The sequence below is a fragment of the Spinacia oleracea genome, chromosome 1, assembly GCF_020520425.1.
Source record: "Spinacia oleracea cultivar Varoflay chromosome 1, BTI_SOV_V1, whole genome shotgun sequence".
In the NCBI taxonomy this organism is placed as follows: domain Eukaryota; kingdom Viridiplantae; phylum Streptophyta; class Magnoliopsida; order Caryophyllales; family Amaranthaceae; genus Spinacia; species Spinacia oleracea.
This window is the reverse complement of record NC_079487.1, coordinates 51,021,034-51,042,427: the sequence shown is the minus strand read 5'-3', so window position 1 is coordinate 51,042,427 and position 21,394 is coordinate 51,021,034. Positions and strand designations below refer to the sequence as shown.

At 34.7% G+C, this 21,394-nt stretch overlaps 4 protein-coding genes across 5 annotated transcripts; 2 read left to right on the top strand and 2 right to left on the bottom strand.

Annotated features, from left to right (window-relative positions):
- Positions 1-465: 465 nt before the first annotated feature.
- LOC110793720 (uncharacterized) lies at positions 466-4,727 on the top strand. The gene is made up of 5 exons (XM_021998619.2): positions 466-782; positions 1,029-1,152; positions 2,748-3,004; positions 3,161-3,606; positions 4,250-4,727. The coding sequence occupies exons 2-5, from the start codon at positions 1,046-1,048 to the stop codon at positions 4,505-4,507; spliced, it is 1,068 nt and encodes a 355-aa protein (XP_021854311.1). The 5' UTR covers positions 466-782; positions 1,029-1,045; the 3' UTR covers positions 4,508-4,727.
- Positions 4,728-12,351: 7,624 nt separating this feature from the next.
- LOC110793716 (monothiol glutaredoxin-S9) lies at positions 12,352-13,034 on the bottom strand. The gene has a single exon (XM_021998615.2). The coding sequence runs from the start codon at positions 12,856-12,858 to the stop codon at positions 12,553-12,555; it is 306 nt and encodes a 101-aa protein (XP_021854307.1). The 5' UTR covers positions 12,859-13,034; the 3' UTR covers positions 12,352-12,552.
- Positions 13,035-14,535: 1,501 nt separating this feature from the next.
- LOC110793717 (glutaredoxin-C11-like) lies at positions 14,536-15,215 on the bottom strand. Its single transcript, XM_021998616.2, has one exon. The coding sequence runs from the start codon at positions 15,087-15,089 to the stop codon at positions 14,781-14,783; it is 309 nt and encodes a 102-aa protein (XP_021854308.1). The 5' UTR covers positions 15,090-15,215; the 3' UTR covers positions 14,536-14,780.
- Positions 15,216-17,772: 2,557 nt separating this feature from the next.
- Positions 17,773-20,589, top strand: LOC130465877 (uncharacterized). Of its 2 annotated transcripts, XR_008925896.1 has the most exons (3): positions 17,773-18,193; positions 19,013-19,099; positions 20,190-20,589. XR_008925896.1 is itself a non-coding variant. In XM_056834694.1 (2 exons), exons 1-2 carry the CDS (start codon positions 17,857-17,859, stop codon positions 19,075-19,077), a joined length of 402 nt encoding a protein of 133 aa, XP_056690672.1. In that variant the 5' UTR covers positions 17,773-17,856; the 3' UTR covers positions 19,078-19,100. The 2 variants fall into 2 exon arrangements, 1 of the variants encoding a protein (XP_056690672.1); XM_056834694.1 differs by lacking the exon at positions 20,190-20,589 and having other exon boundaries at positions 19,013-19,100.
- The last annotated feature ends 805 nt before the right edge of the window (positions 20,590-21,394 follow it).

Genomic DNA, 21,394 nt, shown 5'->3' with positions numbered 1-21,394 from the left:
TAATTCATCGCCTTCGAAAAGCCAAAAAAAAGGATTATTCTTGCGTGGACCTGGTCCATAATAATATTAGTGTGGACCTAAAATCAATAGTTTTCCCTAGCACCATTTTTACATTCATAGTGACCTTTATCGTTTATATAGTAACTATAATAAATTAAACACCAAAATTCTTAAACATAGTAACCATTTTTTGAAGCATAGTAACCCTATGTTTTTAAAAGCGAATTGTGACTTAAAATCACATTATTCAAGCAGAAGATGTATCAACGATACTAATTTAATATTTTTCTTTTTATAATAATCCTAATAAAATACCAAAATAAATTAGGAACAAATTGGTGACTTTATTTTAAGGCGTGGTCCACAATAAATTTAGTGTGGACCAAGTTCATTTAAGAATTAGTGGAAAAGCAATGGCGTTGTTAAAAACAAAAACAGACGGCAGAGCCGACGTCAGTATAACTAATAGAAGTTTTTAGAAACATTTGCTAATTCTGATGTTCTGTAACAGATAGACACGCCATCCTCGACGTCAGCAGCTGCTTCCAGTTTCAGAACCAACTCCCTCCTTTCCTTTCACAGTTTCACCATTCTTCATTCATTTTTATAAAAAGGCAATTAGTTTACCTCAAAATAAATCAAAATCAAAATCAAAATCAAAATCAAAATTTTATTAAAACCCTTCATTTTTATTTAATTCAACCATCTTCTATAATTTTCCACGATTCAGCGAACAACAATCAATTTGATTTATCGAGATTAACGGTCGAAAGTCGAAACAGGTTCGTTCTTAGTTGTTACCAAACTTTTTCATGTTAAAAAATAAAATACTTTCCCTCATTTGTAAGATTAAAATTCGAAATCGAAATTGTTCTCCAATACCGCAATGCAGGTTTTTGTTGTAGAATTCTTTGCTTCATTTTTCTGTTTTGAATTTGTTCTTGTTCGGTTGCTTATTATAAGTAAGCTTTTTGGTTAATATGTTGATTTAATTTTGAAAACCGAGTCAATTTTTGTTGTTGTGGCAGTATCTTATTCAAAGGAAATGCATTCGAAATCGCCGAAAAATGTGGTAGTGGTGGGAGGAGGAATTGCTGGTGCTCTTGTTGCTAAGCATCTTCAGAATCATGCCCACGTCACTTTAATAGATCCGTATGTCTTTTTTCTTTTCTTATTCGATTAAAATTGTTTTAACATTTGTGCAAACAGTAATTGTGTGCAAACAGTAATCGTAAACCGACCAGTTGTAAGATAGAATTGACTCGGTAGAAGGAAGTTTGTCCAATACCAAGATTTTAGCGGTTTTATTGTTAATGTGTATTTAGTATTGCCAAGCGGTCCAATACATGGTCCGGGGAAATATGTGTATTTAGGGAGCCTTACAGAATTCTAGCCTTGTAGGTGGGTTTGGAGAGAAAAAGAATATGTCAAAAAATTACCTTAAAGATGAATTGAGTAAAAACTTTGAGGAATTCAGTTTAAGGAACTATGAAAAGTGATGTAGGAAGGGATTACAATTGTTTGTTTTAAAGTTTTCTGAGGAACTTTACAATGGTTGCGCTTCTGTCCCTTTCTATAATTTATCTTACTTAATCATGGACCTACATATTTTATTTATTCGTAAAAAGAACATTAAAAAATTCAAACCTCCCCCAACCCCACCACTTTATTTGACACATTTCCACTAACTATATTTTAAAAAATACTCCACTATCAACTACCACCTAATCAATTAATAAATCAATTAAATTGCCTAAAATCCTGTGCCGGTCAAACTGGGAACGAGTATCAAAGGACAAAGGGAGTATCATTTTGAATGATGCACTTGTTAAAAAGAAGAGATTATGGTTTTGTGAACACACGCAAAATTTACTTAAACGAGAAGTGTGAACGTTCTTTTTGGACGGGTGAAAAAGAAACGTGTAAACCTTATAAAGGGGTAGTTAATACCAAGATTATTAAAATCGCAATTCAAATGTAGAATTTTACGATTCTACGATTTAAAATATGGTCTTACGATTCGATTTACGATTCTACACGTTTTTCTACAATAGATAAATATTGTTAATTATTGCTTATTTAGCTCGTAAACAACTATGTATTTCAATAAGTATGTTTTTCACCTATAATGTAAAATTCAATGAAATTTGAAAATAAAATCAATTCTACAATTCGATTTATGATTCGATTCTAAGAGTCACTTTCGATTCAAAGTACAATCCCGATTTTGATAACCTTGGTTAATACGGAATAATGATTTATGAAACTTTTACAAAATTTGAATCCTATTTACATCACACCTCATATTTGTTCGTACTTAATGTTTACTCTTTGAAACTAAAAATTATCGATTTACTAGTACTTTTGTTCAATGTGATTACTGTTTTTGATTGAATAAATTTGATTTTACTGACTAAAATTAACTTTCTAGATTTTAATTTATTTATGAACTGCTATAAAATAAGGATAACACAGATAAACCTAGACTTGGAAGCTCCTGCAGTCCTGTGTATGAGTGTATCTATTGGCTTTAATACCTTTAATAGCCTAGTAAGGCTCTAATAGTCCAATATACCCAATATGCTTACATTGTTGGAGGGCTGGATGATGCAGTCATGCATCAGTGGAGTCTAGTTTTTTTTTTCTGCTGTTATGCTTACATTGTTCCTTGTTTAGATACTATTTTGTACTTTATATTCTCTTCATATTTTTGTAATTTGACAAGTATCTGTAAAAAAATTGAACAGAAAGGAGTATTTTGAGATCATATGGGCTTCCATGAGATCAATGGTGGATCAATCATTTGCTGAAAGGTCTACAGTAGACTACAGTGAATTTCTGCCACAAGTGAAGTTAATTACTTCTTATGCGGCAAATATCACAGAGAGTGAAGTCTTAACTGCAAAGGGTGATCGTGTTCCATATGATTACCTTGTAATTGCCACAGGTCACGTGTATTCTGATCCTATCACCAGAACTGAAGGGCTTATCAAGTACCAAGAAGGTCAGTTATCTAACTTCTAATACTTCATAAGAAATCATAAAATACATTTTGTTCCAAACTTTTGTATTTTGTTCCAAAATACTTTATTGGGGCTAAGCAATAATGATTAATGACCATCAAAGCTGATCTAATTTGTGTTTGTATTAATTGGTGCAGCATTTGATAAGATAAAATCTTCAAGTTCAATATTGATCATTGGAGGTGGGCCTAGTGGTGTAGAGCTTGCTGGTGAAATAGTGAATGAGTTTCCTGATAAGAAAATTACTCTGGTTCATCGTGGACCTAGACTGCTTCAGTTTATTGGGTCCAAGGCATCACAGAAGGGTTTGGAGTGGTTGACCTCAAAGAAAGTTGAAGTGATCCTTAACCAATCTGTCAATTTGACACCAACTTTAGAAGGTGTTTATCAAACTTCTGGTGGAGAGACAATAGTTGCTGATCATTATATCAACTGCACTGGGATTCAGTCAGGGTCTTCATGGCTCAAGGATACAATAGTAATGAACAATTTGGATATGCATGGGAAATTGATTGTTGATAAGCACTTGAGGGTCGATGGTCATAGAAACATCTTTGCTATTGGTGATATTACAAATCTTCCAGTGAGTCCTCCTATATCTTTTCACATATATTTTTTCTTTGAGCCACTGGATATTCATCATATTAAAATTTAGAATAGTTGTTTTCTTCAACATGTACAAATTTCTTCAAGTTGTTTTCCTCTCATCTAGACTAATTGGTTATAGACAATTGTGACAGTATAATGAAAGTCATATGATCTACTTTTTCATCCACTAATTTGTTTCTGGTTTGCGCTGCACAATACTACACTAGGCAAATTTTGTCTCTCAATTGTGCAATGGCTTTTTGCACGAGCTTCCATTTCTGCCTAGGATTCCATAAAATGAAATTCAAGATTTTGTGCACACTTTTGGAGAATAATTCTTTATTAATCTTGCTTTTGTTTTCTTTTTGGGTTTCTATACCTGAAAAGTTCTTATGGCTGCCTAAAATAATTAACAATATTTTATCTACATGTCAGAGAGTCCAGTTTGACATCCCAACATATTAGTCTCAGTCATTTTAGCGACTCTGTTCTTTTGAGGAGTCTGAACAATGATTGAAAACTGTATGCATGCAATGTGTGAGGTGGCATGCATAAATTCATGCATGTTTAAATTTAGATGGTACTCCGTACAATATATTTTCATAGGCATACCAGCTTAATCTCCATTCCTTTTGCAGGAACTAAAACAAGGTTATTTGGCTATGAGACATGCTGACTTAACTGCAAAGAATATGAAGTTGTTGCTTGTAGGAGGAACCGAGGAGAAAATGGCCGTTTACAAGCCTGGTCGATCTATAGCATTTGTTTCACTGGGAAAGAAAGATGCTGTTGCAGAAATCAATGGCTTTACTATGAGTGGTTGTTTTCCTGGATTGATTAAATCAGGAGATTTGTTTGTGGGGAAAACAAGGAAGACATATGGGTTACAGTCTTAACCCTGAAAATGCTAACAAATAGGTATGTGCCGGAAGGGGATTTCATTGCATATACTACGAGCTATTCTGTAGTTGGGACTTGGGAGGTTGCTTCAATTGAATATGTTCTAAGAGACTAATTATCAAGTTTGGTGTTCTATGATTTATGTGATTATCAAGTTTGCTGCAATAAAATGATATTTCTTAAATTGCAATAATTAATATGTCAAGTTTGAGGGTTTGTTTGTGCTTCCTTGCCTATTGGGCTGATTATTTGTCCGATTTGGTGATTATTTGTCCGATTTGGTGAATATGTTTACATTTGAAGACATTGCTGTATTTTGCTTTTTTGCTTAAAGCAGTAAAGAAATGCAATTGCTCCAAGGCAACATTTCATTCATTGAGGCATGCCTCAAAGTGAGGAATGCAAGGCTTGTTATACAGTCCTAATTATTTGCTACAACCAATAGGAATTAGGACAACTAGCATGTTAGAGTATCAACCAAGAAAGATACAAAATGGCAACTAGGACAAATCACATGTTGCCATATATGGCTGACAAAGTGGCTAGCAAGGTATATGATCACATATACACAATTCTTACAATTCCAAAGCTGAGCTGGGCTTCATTTCTTTGGCTTTCACAGGCCTATGTTCAATACTCCCCCTCAAGTTGAGAGTGAAAATACTGAACTCCTAGCTTGCATAGAAGGTGATTGTGTTGATGAGTAGGCAGCAGTTTGGTGAAGACATCTGCTAGTTGTTGAGATGAAACATAGATAGGTTGGATCAAACCTTCAACAACTTTCTCTGTGATGAAGTGACAGTCAATATCCACGTGTTTAGTCTTCTCATGATGAACAGGGTTGGCTGCAATGACAATTGCTGCTTGATTGTCACATTTGATTAGTGTTGTAACTAGGTCTTTAATCCCCAGATAACTAAGGAGCTAAGGAGATGTTTGAGCCACATTACTTCATATACAGTTAAGACCATTGATCTGTACTCTACTTTTGCACTACTTCTTGCGACAACACTTTGTCTTTTTGATTTCCTTGAGATAGGTGACTCACCCAAGAGAATGTAGAATCCAGATGTCACAGTAGCAGTGAGTTGAGCATTGGATTTACTTGACAATAAAATGCCTTGATCTTTGTTGTATGCTAGGTACCTTAGCAATTTTCTAGCTTCTTGCATATGGACATTTGTTGGTTAGTGCATGAATTTGTTCAAAACATGAACTGTATATGCAGTGTCACATCTGGTTATGGTGAGATAGATAAGCTTTCCAAGCAATTTCCGATATGGCTTCTGGATTGTCAAGGACATCACCTATGTCATCAGTCACATCTTTGAGTGATTGTCCATTTGAAGTTTGAATGGTCTTCAATTCTTCATTTTGTATTCCTCAAGTAGATCAAGTATATAATTCTTTTGAGAAAGGAAGATTCCTTGATGAGATCTATCTACCTCAATCCCAAGAAAGTACCTGACTTCACCCATGTCTTTCATGTAAAATTGAGAGGAGAGAAAGGCTTTGGTGTCATTAATAGCTTGCACATCATTCAAGCCAGAAACAGATCATCAACATACACTAGAATTACAGTGAAGGATTTTCCAGCTTGTTTAGTGAACAAGTGTAATCAGATTTTGATTGAGAGAATTGAAAACTTTTTAGAGCCTCACTTAGCTTGGCAAACCATTGCATGGGAGCTTACTTGAGACCATATAAAGACTTCACGAGTTTGCAAACTTTGTTAGAGTTGTGTTGAGACTGCTCCCCCTCTCCTTGAACCAGTACAATTCTTCCCCCTTTGCCACAGTAGTCAGGAGGGAACTTCATATAGGTTGTTTCCTGCAAACCACCATGCAAGAAAGCATTCTTAACATCCAGCTGGTGTACAAACCAATCTTCTAAAGATGCTACAACAAGGAAAGATTTCACATTGGCCATTTTGGCTACTGGGGAAAAAGTTTCCTCATAATCTACACCATATGTTTGTCTATTTCCTAGCACAACTAGTCTGCATTTGTCTCTTTTCACCCTTCCATCTCTGTGAAATTTGGTTATGTACACCATTTGCAGCCAATAGTTGTCTTACCAGGTGGTAGGTCAGTGACTTTCCAAGTGCTATTGGTTTATAAGGCATCTAATTCTTCATTCATAGCATCCACCCATCTCTTGTGTTTTCACAACCACTTTATAGTTTGTTGGAACAACATTCTTAACTATTTTAGCTAGAAAACAGAAGAAGTCATAGGTGGCTTGAGTTTGAGTCACGGTTTGGATTTTTTAGGGTTGGATTAGACAAGCATAGTTTGCAACATGGTAATCACTGTGCCAGCTTGGAGGTTTATCAGTTATGGTGGATTTTCTGGTGAGAATGAGTGAGGGTGGTGGTGTATGTGTTCATTAGTATGAGAGGTGTCACTACCATATTCAATCCAATCATTACAGGTAAGGGTGTTTTGTGGGTTTCTGGTTGTTTGTGGTTTGAAAATCTTGTATGGGAAGACATGCTAAAAAAAACTTCACATCTCTACTGACAAACACTATTTTATTTGTCAAATTCAGTAGTTGGTAGCCCTTTTGAGTTACAGAGTAACCCAACATTAAACATGGTACACCTCTTTATTGAAATTTATCAGCTATTTTACTTGGGTTACTAGCCATAGCAAGACATCCAATAGACTTCAAATTATCATATAAGGGAAGGGTTTTGTGAAGTACGTCATATGGAATTTTGTTGTCTATCACTGAGCTTGGAAGTCTGTTGTGAAGGAAATAATGCCCTTGGTCCAAATATGCATTCAATGTTAAGTCTAATAAATGCGGTTCAGTATTAATTAATTATACAAGTTAATAATTCAGTGAGATCAAGTGAACTGTATGCCTAGCTAGAGGCCGCTTCAGTTCAAGTGGAATTAATAATATTAATCCACAGCTTACTCTTGACTGAACCCGTAGGGTCACACAAATAGTACGTGAACGGATCAAGTATTTAAGTGAATTAAATACTCCATTTATGGATATTCGGAATAGACGGATCTGGGTTCCAGTGGGAGCTGAAATCGTCAAAAGGCAAATTATGAATACTCCGAAAACGATGATATTGCCGGAAACGGAAATGGATCGTATTGGAAATATAAATATTATCCAAGTCGTAGATGTTGCCGAAAACGGAAACATGGTACGTATTGGAAAATATTATCGGAAATGGAAATATTGCCGGAATCGGAAATATTGCCGGAAACGGAAATACTGTCGGAATCGGAAATATTATCGGAATCGGAAATGAATTCCGGAATCGGAAATATTAAATATTTGTTCGAAACGGAAATTAATTCCAGAATCGGAAATATTAAATATTGTTCGAATCGGAAATGAATTCCGGAATCGGAAAATTAATCGGAAGCGCGACGTATGAAATAAACATCGGACGAGCTTGCTAGACGCAAGGCCCAGCACGAAGCCAGGCCTGCGCCTAGCAAAGCCCGCGCACAACAGGCGAGCCAGCAGCCCGACAAAGCACGCAAGGCCAGGCCAAGCATGTGGCAAGGCCAACAAGCTGGCGCGCCCCTCGTGGGCTGCGTTGCAGTTGCTGGGCCGAGCCAGCCCACCGCGCGCGCGGGCATGCCCCTCGTGGGCTGTTCGTGCGTGTTGGTGTGTTCGTGCATGTTACGAATCCTTAAGTTTCTAGGATTTATCCGATTATACTATTTTCCTGAAACTACTAGAATTAGTTGTTGAGTCAAACACTAAAATAAATAGATTTAATTAGAATCTAATTCTAATAGAATTAGATAAGTTGAATCCTAGTAGGTTTCTAGTTCCGATAATCCTACCCTATAAATAGGTGATGGCAATCACAATTTATAACACATCAATTCAAGTATTGATATAGTTTTAAGTTAAAAACTAAAGTTAATAATTTGCCATAAAATTATAATTTAGAGCTAGTTATAATTTATTGTTGCTTTATTAAAACTTACTACGTATGATTTTGAATAGTTTGATACACTGTATGATTTTGAATAGTTTGATACACTGTATGAGATGAAGGTTTTAAACTAAAACACCATTTCATCGTGTTTAATTGTATTTTGTTTTAATATATTTTAATATCACATGTGTGCCACCGATTATTAGTTGTAGTTTGAATTTTCGGAAATAATGTTTGATTTTATTAAATGTGTCTGAAAAGTCCAAACCCTTAGTCAAATAATCCCGTCAGCTCATGGTAATACCATTTCAGAAGTGTGAGAGAGCGAGAGTCAGTTTGTTAAGGTTAGTTTCATAGTTTTGGTACTTGAGGGTGCAACGAACAACAACCCCACGCTCTGTTACGAAATAAAACAATTTGAACAACTTATCCCGATGTTGCGATTTACAAATTGTCGCGCTGTGGCCGAACCACTGATGTAAAAGACAATTCAGAAGTGTGAGAGAGCGAGAGTGAGTCTGTTAAGGTTAGTTTTATAGTTTTGGTACTTGAGGGTGCAACGAACAACAACCCCAAGCTCTGTTACGAAATAAAACAATTAGAACAACTTATCTCGATGTTGCGATTTACAAACTGAACAATTGTCGCACTGTGGCCGAACCACTACTGTAAAAGACAATTCTAAAGTGTGAGAGAGCGAGAGTGAGTTTGTTAAGGTTAGTTTTTATAGTTTTGGTTCTTGAGGGTGCAATGACAACAACCCCAAGCTCTCTTACGAAATAAAACAATTAGAACAACTTATCTCGATTTTGCAATTTACAAACTGCACCATTGTCGTGTTGCGGCTGAACCACTGCTGTAAAAGACAATTTCACGCTATTTCGGTGCAGTAGAACTAAGCTAACTGCTGGCGAACAAAAAAAATGGCCCACAACCCGCCCCGCATTGCATTGCCAATTAAGTCCGCCCGCACATCACATTCCCCAAGTCCCCTGTCCCGACCCGACACAAGTAATACACTCAAATCCTCATACATAAAAAAAAAGGGGCTTACTAAACCCCGCCCCATAAATACTCACCCGCCCTATTAAGTATCACAACTACCCCTCTCTATATTTACCCCTTCACTTTTTTACCTTTCACCTTACTTTCACTCACCATCTTACCTCCAATCATACAACCTACCTCCAACCATACAACCCACCTCCAACCATACAACCTACCTTCAACCTTACAACATTCCGGGAGCCACCACTCCAGCCCAAATTCCGACGACCCAAAAATCCGCTGACCCGAAATCCGGCGACTAGCACCACTCCGTCAAGCACTTGTTCCGGCAACATAAATCTCCGGCGAAAAAACGTGTCAAAATTCTTACATGTACGAGTCATCCGGGGAACATCCACATCATCCCAAGAGGTAATTTTTTTTTGTCCGACAAAACTTAGGCTTCTACCATGGTACGAGCTTAAAATGCAGAAGTCTTCTACAATTGATATTTTATGGATGTGAGACATTTTCCCCCTTTCACCTTTGCAGTCTTTTCTTTGTTGTTTCAACCAAGAACTTCCAACAAGCTCAAGGTCATTAGTGTATCATTAACTGCGCTTTCCTGTTCTTAAACAACTTGAACCCTTTTTCGGTCTGTTACAGTGTCTTCAGAATACATGCCCACTGCCAATTTCTGCTTTTAAAGTTGAAACAAAACATTTCCGATATGATTCTTCACATAAGATTGTAGATAGGAATCCTAGGAAAGGCACGAGAAGATATTTCATGACCAGAGTATTCTGTTACAAGTTTCTACCCAAGAAGGAAAAGGAAAACAAATAATTACTCTGCCTTTCTAGCTAAGAAAAAGTGGTGTATTATTCTTCAGTTATTTTGAGGTGCAGAAGTTAAAGTTGCTACTCTAGCTTACTGCTTCTTATAGATACTATCTGTGCCATTTTGTTCAGTTTTTTCTATCCAGAATGCGGGTGCTAGGGAAAGCAAGCAAGCAAGGTCATAAATTATGAAATTGTTTTGATACTTAGTTGAATGTCATACTCTAACCACAGTATTTCAAATGATATGAGATAGTTAATGTAGTGTAAGGAGATGAGATGAATCGTATAATGAATTCAATTCCTGCAGGTTTCTTTCTGGATACACATTCCTGCAGCTACTACAAGAGTATGAATATTGAGACATGTGACAAATAGATGGAATTTTCTCAAAAGATATAAGTCTTGGGTAATATTATACTTCCTAGGCAATCTAAGAAATTGAATCTCTAAGATAAGAGAAGTTGCCTGAAACTCACAATATGTTATTGTTAGATGGCCCCACAGGATGAGACTGCCAGAAAGAATTTACATGTACTGACTAAATTACCGGCCCTCAGCTCCTAGGAAACAAAAAGCTCAGTGAATTTACATGTACCAAACTAGCCACTATTCTTCTGTTTTAGCCAAAAATTAGTGATGCAGCTTAGTGAAAAAACATCAGTTTAAATTAAATGTATGAGCTAACTTGTACTAGTGAAAACGGAATTAGAATCTTTCATACTTATCACCTAAAGATAGATGGATCAACATATCGTTATTAATAGTATCCATCTAGATTCTAAGTGATCTTTCATGATGGTGACTTGATTGGTACAGGATCAACGGTATTTCTGATTCCAAGCTAACAAGTAACAACAACATGTTTGTAAAATTAGGGCTAGCTGGTTCTCTTTTGTTGTTATGGAATACTCCCTTTATAAAATTCTTTTATGTACCACTTGTTTCGGTTACTCTAACTAACCTTTAAACGTGACTCAAGTTAGATGATTTCAGGAGTCGAACAAATGCAGTCTAATTCGACAATTTTAGGAATACCATTAAAATTTGTGTGGTAGTATTTCAAACTTATGGTGGCGTTGGTATGTCGTAGTACCCTAGATGACTGTGGTGTTGTTGTTAGAGGAGCTGCTTCTCGAAACATCAGAATTTGTGACTCATCAGAGTTAGATCTTGTCCTTGAAGATACATATTTTGTCTTCTAACTGAATTATTTATAATCAAACTAACTACAAACTACAAAGTGGTAGCATTAGAAAGTTGAGGATTAATGGTCTCGAAATAGTATACGTCAATAAACCATACTTGTATATATTCTCTAAAAGGGGAATTGTGGAATAGATTGCTAATGTCCATTTTCATCAAATATTCTAAGATAAAAAGATGCAAGTAGGAGCACCACAAAGTTGGAAAAAGAAGGGCACTTCCTCCTTGTCTTTTTAAATTTGTGCTTCTTTGTGGTAGGAGAACATATCAAAAGTTTCATATTATATGTTCTCTTCTTGTTACTGAAATATTTTCCTGTGCACTTTATTACTTTCGTTCAGAGGAAGATATTAGTTTTTTGGACAGCTTTTCTCGCTGTTAACATCAACCTGTGATTGAGCAGAGATTCTAGAAATGACCAGACCTTTTCTGGAGTATCTTAGACCATGCATGTTCCTATTACTAATTAATATTGCAAAATACTAGCTTTGTTAAAAAGATCATAATGAGATTCTAATATTTTGCTTATTCATCATGTTTAACACTACTTTAACACAGAAAATTATCATGCTCCCTTGGAACTAATTACTTATAGTTCTCTTTAGGATAGTTGATTAATTATTGGCTCAATCTCCATGATACGGTTTATAGTCTAGCTCTTGAAGCAAACATCATTTTGGTATATCAGTACCATGTGATAGATTAATAGCATAGAATTGAATTTACTGGCTGAGATTTGGAAATGAAGGTAGGTTTTTTTCGACTGATTATCAGCCTATTCCCATTTTGGTTTATTGGATTTCTCTAAATACTATATGTTTCAATGTCTGTTACATTTGATTTAAGCCGTACTAGAAAATCAAAAGGCTAACATTGACAGAGGGCTGAGTTTATATAGAATAAAGATGACTTTCATTGCAATGAAATATTACATGCATTAGCTGCTCATAAACCATCTGAAACACTAGCTAAATGTAAAATAACATAGACCATCTACTTAGACAACTGTCATGTTGATCTAATTAAACTTTTATTCACCTAAAGATTTCTTTTGACCCTGCAGCTAGCAATAGAAAATATGATATTATGATTAGTTAAAACCCTGGTATGGCCTGAGCAATGGGATGAGAGCACCCCTTAGGTGTAGCGACATGATCTCGTTGGTGGACCCCTTCAGCTGCCCACCAATGAACACTGCTGGCACCGGTGTGTTACAACCAAGCTTCATGATCGCCTTCTCCATTTCTTTGCCATCAGGGTCTTTGTCAATCTCATAGGTGAAAGGGGTAACCCCGAGTTCTTGGAACAAAATGTTAACGCTGTAGCATAGGCAACATGAGCTCTTGCTGAAGATTACCACACCATTTTCTGAGACCACCTTTAGCACCTTATCCATCTTATTGCTTCTTTTTACTCAATGTCAGAGGTCCTGTGGCACAACTTATATTTGTTATGCCAACAGTCCTATGAACTGAGTTTATTGGGAAGCAGGATGTTTTGTGAGATACAAAGGATAATAGAAGAAAGAAATATGATAAATGTTTTCTAGGTTTGGTGGTGGAACTTTGCATTACCCTGATGAACTATTTATAAGGGTAGTTTGAGTATAGGGCTCCTCTTCTGTCCAAGAAGACTGAAAAGATATTGTGCTTTTTTGTTAGATGCTAAAATTTTTTTAAGTTACTTTCTACGAGATTGGAACTATTATGTACTTCTCTTTGAGTGATCAACTTGGTTGCTTGACATAATTAAACTAATTTGTCCTGTCATTTTAATCAACTGACTAACTAAGTACTAAATCTGTTGCCGGCCACCATAATACACCAAATGTTCTTCTCATTTGCTTTTTCAAGGACAACTTGGGTTTTTTGCACTATGATGGTGACTGCAACTACATATTTTACAGTACATTAATAAAGAAATTAAAAAGATGTAATTACTACTAAGTACTAACTAGGGTGGTTTGTTTTCTTCTAGATTCTCTGAAATCTACATCGTCCGATTTCTATGTGGAGAAGATTTGTCAGGATTAGCTTTTGATGGGCCGTGATTCTCCTCAACTTGACCTGATTCTTTCACATATGATGGGCCTGCAAGATTCTTCCTATTTCTATTGGAACCATTCTTTACACATCTTTGCTGATTTTTCGATAACAAAAAATCTATACAAGGCTTATCAATTCAGAAGGTAACGAATGTTCATAACCATGCAAACTTTAGCTTTTGTTCATGCACAATAAGAAGCCACCTATTTCTTATATTCCCTGATTTCCCATGTGTTTTTCAACATAAATCATATTTTTCAATTTTTTGTCCCCTTGAGAGAAGTGGAGGGAGAGGTAGTGGTAGTGTGAGGCGCATCAGCTTCAATTCTAGTCCTGCTTACTCTAAAATCACTTTGCTATAGTATAATCATGGCTTCTAACCTGTAGCATCAGATTCTAATCCGCGGGATGAATCTCCCCCCCCCCCCCCCCCCCCCCTTCAAAAGCCTCAATTATGCATGGGAAACAAGTATCAATTTAGCAGCATCTTGTTTCAAATCATGTTCTTACTTAATAATAGTCAACAAAGAATAGTATACTGGTAATAACAGTAGTGAACGAACACGAGTTCAACACAGTTTCTGTATGTACATATAGATGCTTTATTGAAATAATATAGGAACCTTATGCTCTTTTCTTTTCCAAGCACCCAGGGCCATAAAACTGAGCTGTCTTCTTCCTTTGGAAGAATGTTGACTACCAAAAGAGGCAGAGAAGTCAAAAGTATTGGTTTAACAAAGATTCTAAGACCATTGTTAGTGTTGGTGTAAGTGTAATAATTCATATATTTTTCTTTCCTGGCGTATAAAATCATGTCATATGAAAATCTGAATCTATGCAGAAAATATCTTGAATTTTGTTACCCCAAGATAGTTAGTTGGTATTTCTGTCAAATTTTGAGTCATGTTTCCAAGAATATGCATTAATTTTCATTTATTGGATTTTGAACCATAATACAGGATGATATGCAGACTGTTTGCTAAACTTGACGGTTTTATATAGTTTGTAACTGTAGATTATAATAGAGGTTTGGACATAATAATATAATATGCATTAATTTTCAATTCAAGTATTGATTTTGCACCTGAATACAGGATGATATACAGAGCTTGATGTCCTGTTGAATCCCTAGTCCCCTACATAGTTAGTAACTGTGACTGTATTAGAGCTTTGTACATTTCGTTATAGTACGTTGTAAATACGAAAAGCTTTTGAAAGGAAAAGCTTTGGATAGAAGCATAATAGTATGACTTTATTCTTTAGCAATAAGTTGTTAAAGCCAGATAGCTTTTGCCTGAATGAGCCTATGTTTGAGAGAACCATTAAGGTGAGCAGCAAGCACATCGGTTGCTGATCCCACATATATTCCACCAATAAAGACTGCAGGTACAGTTGGTTTACAGCCCAAATGTTGTAAGGCCCACTCCATTTCCCATCCTCTAGGATGATGATCCAGCTCATAAACTGCTGGGCTTGCACCAAGTTCATGAAAAAGTGTGACGATACTGTGAGACATGCAGTCTGTGCTCTTGCTGAATATCACAGCTGCCTTAGTCTTTGCCAATTCGTTTACTCTCTCCATTTTACTGAGCTAGCTAAGATTGTGTACTATAGGAAAGCTAGCTAAGATCAAGGTTGTTTAGCCATGATGGAACTTTGTATTCTGAGGTAATGAAGTTCTTGTAGTTTGAATGGCTCTTTGACGTTCTAGCGCCAATTTATAAAGGATGGAAAGAAGCATAGGCTTAGTAAACATGCAGATGCAGTGGATAAGGGCCAAGTTTTCTGCTTTAGATCTCCTTAAGGATAAGAAAAATGCTCCTAGCTTCCTCTTGATTTTACATGACAAGACCACTTGTAGGATGAACAAGTGTCAACTGTCAAGTATCATGTTGGATCAATGTTTGCTGAATTTCATCAAGAATGTGTACCAAATAACTATGAATTATTGAAATATAAACCAAAACTGGATACTTTATTTTATACCCGCCTATTCTAGGTAAGAATTATCTAAATGTCATCTCTAAACTGGAATGTTCATCTTTAAAAGTATTAAGTATGCATGGGAAGGTTTAGTTAGAAATTAGAATGAATATATGCTCAGATAAAGAGTTAGTTGTGATCATGCATGTTTTACAGCGAGAGAAAACAAAGATTTACTAATAAAGTTGAAGGTATTTTGAAGGACATATATAGGCCTGTGATACACTCCATAAGTCCACAGATATAGTTAGTTGGAGGTTGTTTTTTCTGCATTATGTGGTGTCGACTTGTTCTTGGGTTAATTATTCCTCGTCCTTTTGCTTTGAAACTAAACCAATAAACCTGATTTATTCTGTCCCTTATTGTCGAAACAATGAAGCTAGATCTGAGTCTCTAACTTCCTTTTATTGTTTCAAAGCTAAGGGAATCTATCCTTTGTTCCTTTGTCATTAAGACTTAAGAGTTGTCATTGCAAACATGGCCGCTTCATACTTTATGCATATGCTCCCATTCTATGACTTGGAAAAGCCTTGGAGTTTATCTACTTCGTTCCAGTTAGTTTTCTAACGTTCATCAGAAATGCGAAATGATTGATTTTGTTTGGATCATATCATCTGAACACTAACAAGTCCGCTCTTGCGAGCACGAGGTGTACAATAAATTTATTGTAAATCAAACATAACTTTTATGCAGACTTTTGTAACTTTAACCTATTTTTTTTATAACTTTTATATTATACGAAAAAAAGTTGATAGATAAACATTTTAAAGATGTAAATGGTTAATTTTATACATTATTAGTAATTTTGAAAAAATAATATTTATTAAAATAAAAAAAATTATCCCTAAAAAGTAGATAAATTTTACATATATAGGGCATGTTTGGATTGAGGGTAACGCATTAAGGGGTAATAAAAGTCAAACTAAAAATAAGGTAATTGAAGGTGATGATGAGGGGATGAAATGGTGGCAAAGTGAATAAGCTAGCTAGTGTTGGCAAGGAAAAAATAAAAGGAAAGGGGGAACAAATACCCTCATTATGGGGGGAATAGTTACCCACCATCCCACTAGGGTGATTATTACCCTAATTTGGGGGTAATAACTAATAACATCCCCCTTCCTCCCTTCTTCTCACAACACCACCACTACCACAACTTCTCATCACAATATCACCACACCATCCTCCTTGCAACCGCCTTAATTCACCTTCATTGCCTTTTTATTAAAGTGGTTTGACTTTTATTACTCCTACAATCCATTACACTCAATCCAAGCATGTCCATAAAAATAACTTTTAATCATTTTGAGTCAACTTTACTTTGGTGTACAATATTTATTGTACACCACTTGTAAATAAGACTTTGTGTATTCTAAATTGCTACGAGCCTAATCGTTATGTCTATTGCAACTTCAGCTGGATATTTTTTGCAGAGCCCAAAAAGAACACAAAATCAAACAGAAAACAAACGAAAAATAAAACCGAAATCTAAGGCCTTGTTCGGTATTGTGTTTGTTTTGTAGTTTTTAGTTTTTATAAAACACACAACTAGTTTCAGTTTTTTATTTTTAGTTTTTTAAAACCAATTAAATTTGTGATAATAATATAATAAGGGTGTTACTTAATGCAGAAAAGATTTTCTTTATGCAGAAAACAAAATTACAAAAAGATCCCTAATTAATTAATAAAAATTATTTTAAAAAATACTATCAATTAAATAGCTCCGCTTAGTCCCGGCAATTACAGATTTGCAGCTTGAGGGGGCGAGGGGTTTAGCAGTCCAGTAGCTTAGTTCTTTAGATTTTATTTGCTTTAGCTTGTTTATTTTCGTTTTTTTTTCTTCTTTATGGAAGCCCTGCTTCCCCTCCTGCACCAAAAAATAATAATAGAGTAAAGTAATTATCTCAAAAAAAAAAAAAAAAGTAATTAGGGGATGTCGACATGCCGTCCTCACACAGATACAGATATATTAATCCAAACTATTTCACCACTTTTTATTTAATAAATTTTTATTTTATTAATTAGGGATATTATGGTAATTTTAATTTCTGCATAAAGAAAATCTTTTCTGCATTTAGAAGCTATGTAATTAAACAGCAGCCCATCCAATAAGAGCATTCCTCTCCATCGAAAACTAAGCTAAACAGCAGCTGGATATACATATATATATAGTTGATTAGTAAAAAAAGTTATCACAAATCTTGTACGGGTGTATAACACCCTAATAATTCCTTGCTTTTTATAAAACATTTTCCAACTTAAAATACTAAGATATTACCGCCACCGTGATAACGGTTAAAGCTATTTACCAGAATTACACAGCGTAATAATTAATATATAGATAGCTATGCACCCATCTATGTGTGCATATGCAATTAAACGACCGTGTTTCTGGGAAAAATATCACATGCTTATTCTATATAAAATACCTATTTTCTTTCTCCTCTAACCTCTCACCATTTTCTGAATCATCAAAAACCTCTCACTCTCTCTCCTCCATTGATGTCACTCCTTCTCTCTCCTCCCAAACAATCCAGCCTCCTCCCCTCCACTTTTCGTCGCCGCCGTCGATTTTCTCTAGCTACGACCAAACAACCGCGCCACCTCCCAAGCGAGCCACCGCCTTCTCCGCCACCGGCGCTAACGCCTTCTCCGAACATCGACGAACGCTTCTCCGAACGTCGTCGCTAACGCCGAAGAAATCTGGTATTATTTCTTTTCATTTTCATTTTTGTTTGTGTTTTTCTTTAGTTTAATTGCGTTTAAGTGTTAATATACAAAATATATTAGTTCGAAATTAGTTATTTCGTCTATTTTTATTTAGATCTGAATGTTTTTTTTGATTCCTTTAGATGGAGTAGTTCAATTAGTTGCAGTAAACTGGTATAATTTTTACGGTAATTTTTAATGTTTCGATTCTACTTTTTAACTTATTTTCTTTGATTGATTAAATTTCAGTTTCAGCAAAAATTATAATAGGAATTTCTGATTTCTGTAGATTAATTTTATTATTTGGATTTTGTTAGTTTCATTCTTCAATTCCAGTGAATTTTAGTGTTTCAGCCTTTCAGATCTATCACCTTGGATGTTTAATTTATAAAGTTCGATGTTCAGAATTGTAGAATGAACTACACATGGTAACTTGATAATGTTGTTGTTGTTAGTATATTGTGGTTAGGATTGTTGCTCTTGGTGGTTGTGTTAGTTATTTCTGAATATTAATTCTGAATTTGTTATGTTCAGTTTATAATTTATCATGTTCAACTTATAAAAGACGATGTTCACAAATAATAACACTTTTGTGTGATGTTCATTATCTCAAGTCTCATATTCAACTTATAAAAAATTATGTCCAACTAAATTTAACTTATATAACTTATAAAGAATTATGTACAAAATCATGTCCAACTAAATTTAACATATAAAACTAATACTACGTATATGTTAAATACGATTAGTTTACTAATATTAGTTCACTTTTTTTGTGAATACGATTAGCTTACTTACTTTCCTCTTGAAATGCAGACCTAAAAATAGTTAGCCGACCGTTAAAGGCCTTGGAAATGATGAACTCTATGAAAGTAATCTAGCTTCTGTGTGTAAGTTGTAAAGGTATATATGTCAAATGTTCCTGCTGTGTCTTTGAAATTTAATCATGTTCAGATTTTATAAGTAGATGTTCATTATTTTTAATGATCTGAAGTGGTGTTGTATAAAATTTGTCATGTACAAATTGTAATAGTAGATGTTCAAATTAATATTTTTGATGAAATTAATAACAACAAGATTCTCAAGTCTCATGTTCAACTCATAAAGAATTTTATTCTACTAAATTCAACTTATTAAACTATGATATGTTTATAAATAAGAACACTTTTGCATGATGTTCAGTTTTTCAAGTCTCATGTTCAACTTATAAAGAATCGTGTTCAACTAAATTCAACTTATTAAAGAAATTAGTGTGATTTGTATTGGAATTGAAATTTCAGGAGTTATAAAATGGTTGATGGCGTTTACTTTGATAATATACACTGAGAATTTTGTGTAAGGTAGTGGATGAGTGTAAGGATACTTTGTTTTTGGGTGTTTTCCTCGTAAGATGAATATGCCACTAAAAAGGGATCCCCGTTTAGTTTATAATTTATCATGTTCAACTAAATTCAACCTATAAAACTATTAATGTTCAACTCTTTTGTGTGATGTTCAATTTTTCAAGTCTTACGTTCAATTTATACAAAATTATGTTCAGCTAAATTTAACTTATAAAACTAATATATATATTCAAACTTTTGTGTGATGTTCAATTCAGTTTCTCAAGTCTCATGTTCAATTTATAAAGAACTATGTACAGAGTCATATTCAACTAAAATGCAAGCAGCAACAGTAAAAAGAAGATGTTTGTTATTCTTTACTAAAATATCAAAAGTGCGTTGTCTAAATATTGTCATATTCAGTTTATAATTTTTCATGTTCAACTTATAAAATATAAAATTCAATTTATAAAAGATGATGTTCAGAAATAAGAACACTTTTGTGTGATGTTCAGTTTCTCAAGTCTCATGTTCAATTAAATTCAACTTATTAATTAAACTATGATATTTTCATAAATAAGAACACTTTTGTGTGATGTTCAGTTTCTCAAGTCTTATGTTCAACTTATACAGAATAATGTTCAATTAAAAACATTATGATTTTCCTGCAGGAAGAAAAAGTTCAATAAGAATGCGACAACAAAAGAAGAAGACTGATTTAGAAATGGAAGATATGGTATTAAGAGAGGCTGTAAGAATTGAAGAAGAATTGACGACAGGAGCAAACCAAAAAAGAATCTACAAATAAGTAAGAAAAAGAAAGAGAAAAGAGATCGTTGTAGCGAAAAAAGTGGAAGCCGAAAGGAAGGAAGCTGAAAAATTAGAAGCCTAGAAAGAGAAGAGGCAACAACCACTAAAATAGAGGATGGAGATAGAAAATAAATGTCATGTTCATTATCTGAACATGAATGTTCATTAAATTACTTTAAATGCCCATTTGTTTGTTCCTTATGTGTGCTTCCAGCTTACTAAAATAATGAGATGTTTTTTTCTGGAAAACATGTGTAATAAAAAATTTAAATTTATTATTTTTATTTATTTTTTTATTTATTTTTTTTTAAAAGGAAACATAATAGTGCAATAAAAAAGAAGGCTGAAACTACTAAAACGAAGCATTGAAGCTCATATGCATGCAGAATTGCATGCATAGCTATGCAGCCAAAATTTTGGGTTACACAGCGGAATTTAACTAACTTTCAAAACATATTAAATAGTTAATGGTCATTAAACCAATCTGGAACCATCAAGGCCCAAACCAAATTATTAAATAGTTTATAAAATCCATTAACTAAGTTTCAAACCATAATAGCAATAGTAGTAGCCATGACTATAAATAGAGTTTATAAAATACGGAAGAATTAAACTCTCAACACGAATCCCATGATAACTTCTCCCGCAAGTTATCTCTACAAACCTGCTTATTTAAAATCTACTCCCCAACAACGCAAATACAACGATGGATCATCATAGGGTCATTAAGGCGAAGGCCATGACCAAAAGACATGAAGCACGAAGTCAGCGAAAGCTGAGTACGAACAAGCTAGAATAACATTCTATCCTACATTCTTCACTCAACGAATTAATAATCCACATGCATAAGCCATTTAATAAAAAAGTAAACATGGAGACAAGACTCGACACTTGACACGACTCTTGACTCACAGTTTAATAAAGAAAGTAGCTTCGAACGGGTAAATCAAGTATCCTCGAAAGGAAAGAAAAGGGTGATGGGAGCCCACCATACACCAAATAATAACAAGTCGGACTCCTACCGACAGTCGGACCATACCGACGGAATTCCAATGCACAACGAGCT

Bases quoted from the DNA above. Each gene is read 5' to 3' on its own strand.
- LOC110793720 (XM_021998619.2), top strand. From the start codon at position 1,046: ATGCATTCGAAATCGCCGAAAAATGTGGTAGTGGTGGGAGGAGGAATT. The intron at 1,153-2,747 runs GTATGTCTTTTT...AAAATTGAACAG, and splicing joins CACGTCACTTTAATAGATCC to AAAGGAGTATTTTGAGATCA. The intron at 3,005-3,160 runs GTCAGTTATCTA...TAATTGGTGCAG, and splicing joins GCTTATCAAGTACCAAGAAG to CATTTGATAAGATAAAATCT.
- LOC110793716 (XM_021998615.2), bottom strand. From the start codon at position 12,858: ATGGATAAGGTGCTAAAGGTGGTCTCAGAAAATGGTGTGGTAATCTTC.
- LOC110793717 (XM_021998616.2), bottom strand. From the start codon at position 15,089: ATGGAGAGAGTAAACGAATTGGCAAAGACTAAGGCAGCTGTGATATTC.
- LOC130465877 (XM_056834694.1), top strand. From the start codon at position 17,857: ATGCAATTAAACGACCGTGTTTCTGGGAAAAATATCACATGCTTATTC. The intron at 18,194-19,012 runs GTATTATTTCTT...CTTGAAATGCAG, and splicing joins GCTAACGCCGAAGAAATCTG to ACCTAAAAATAGTTAGCCGA.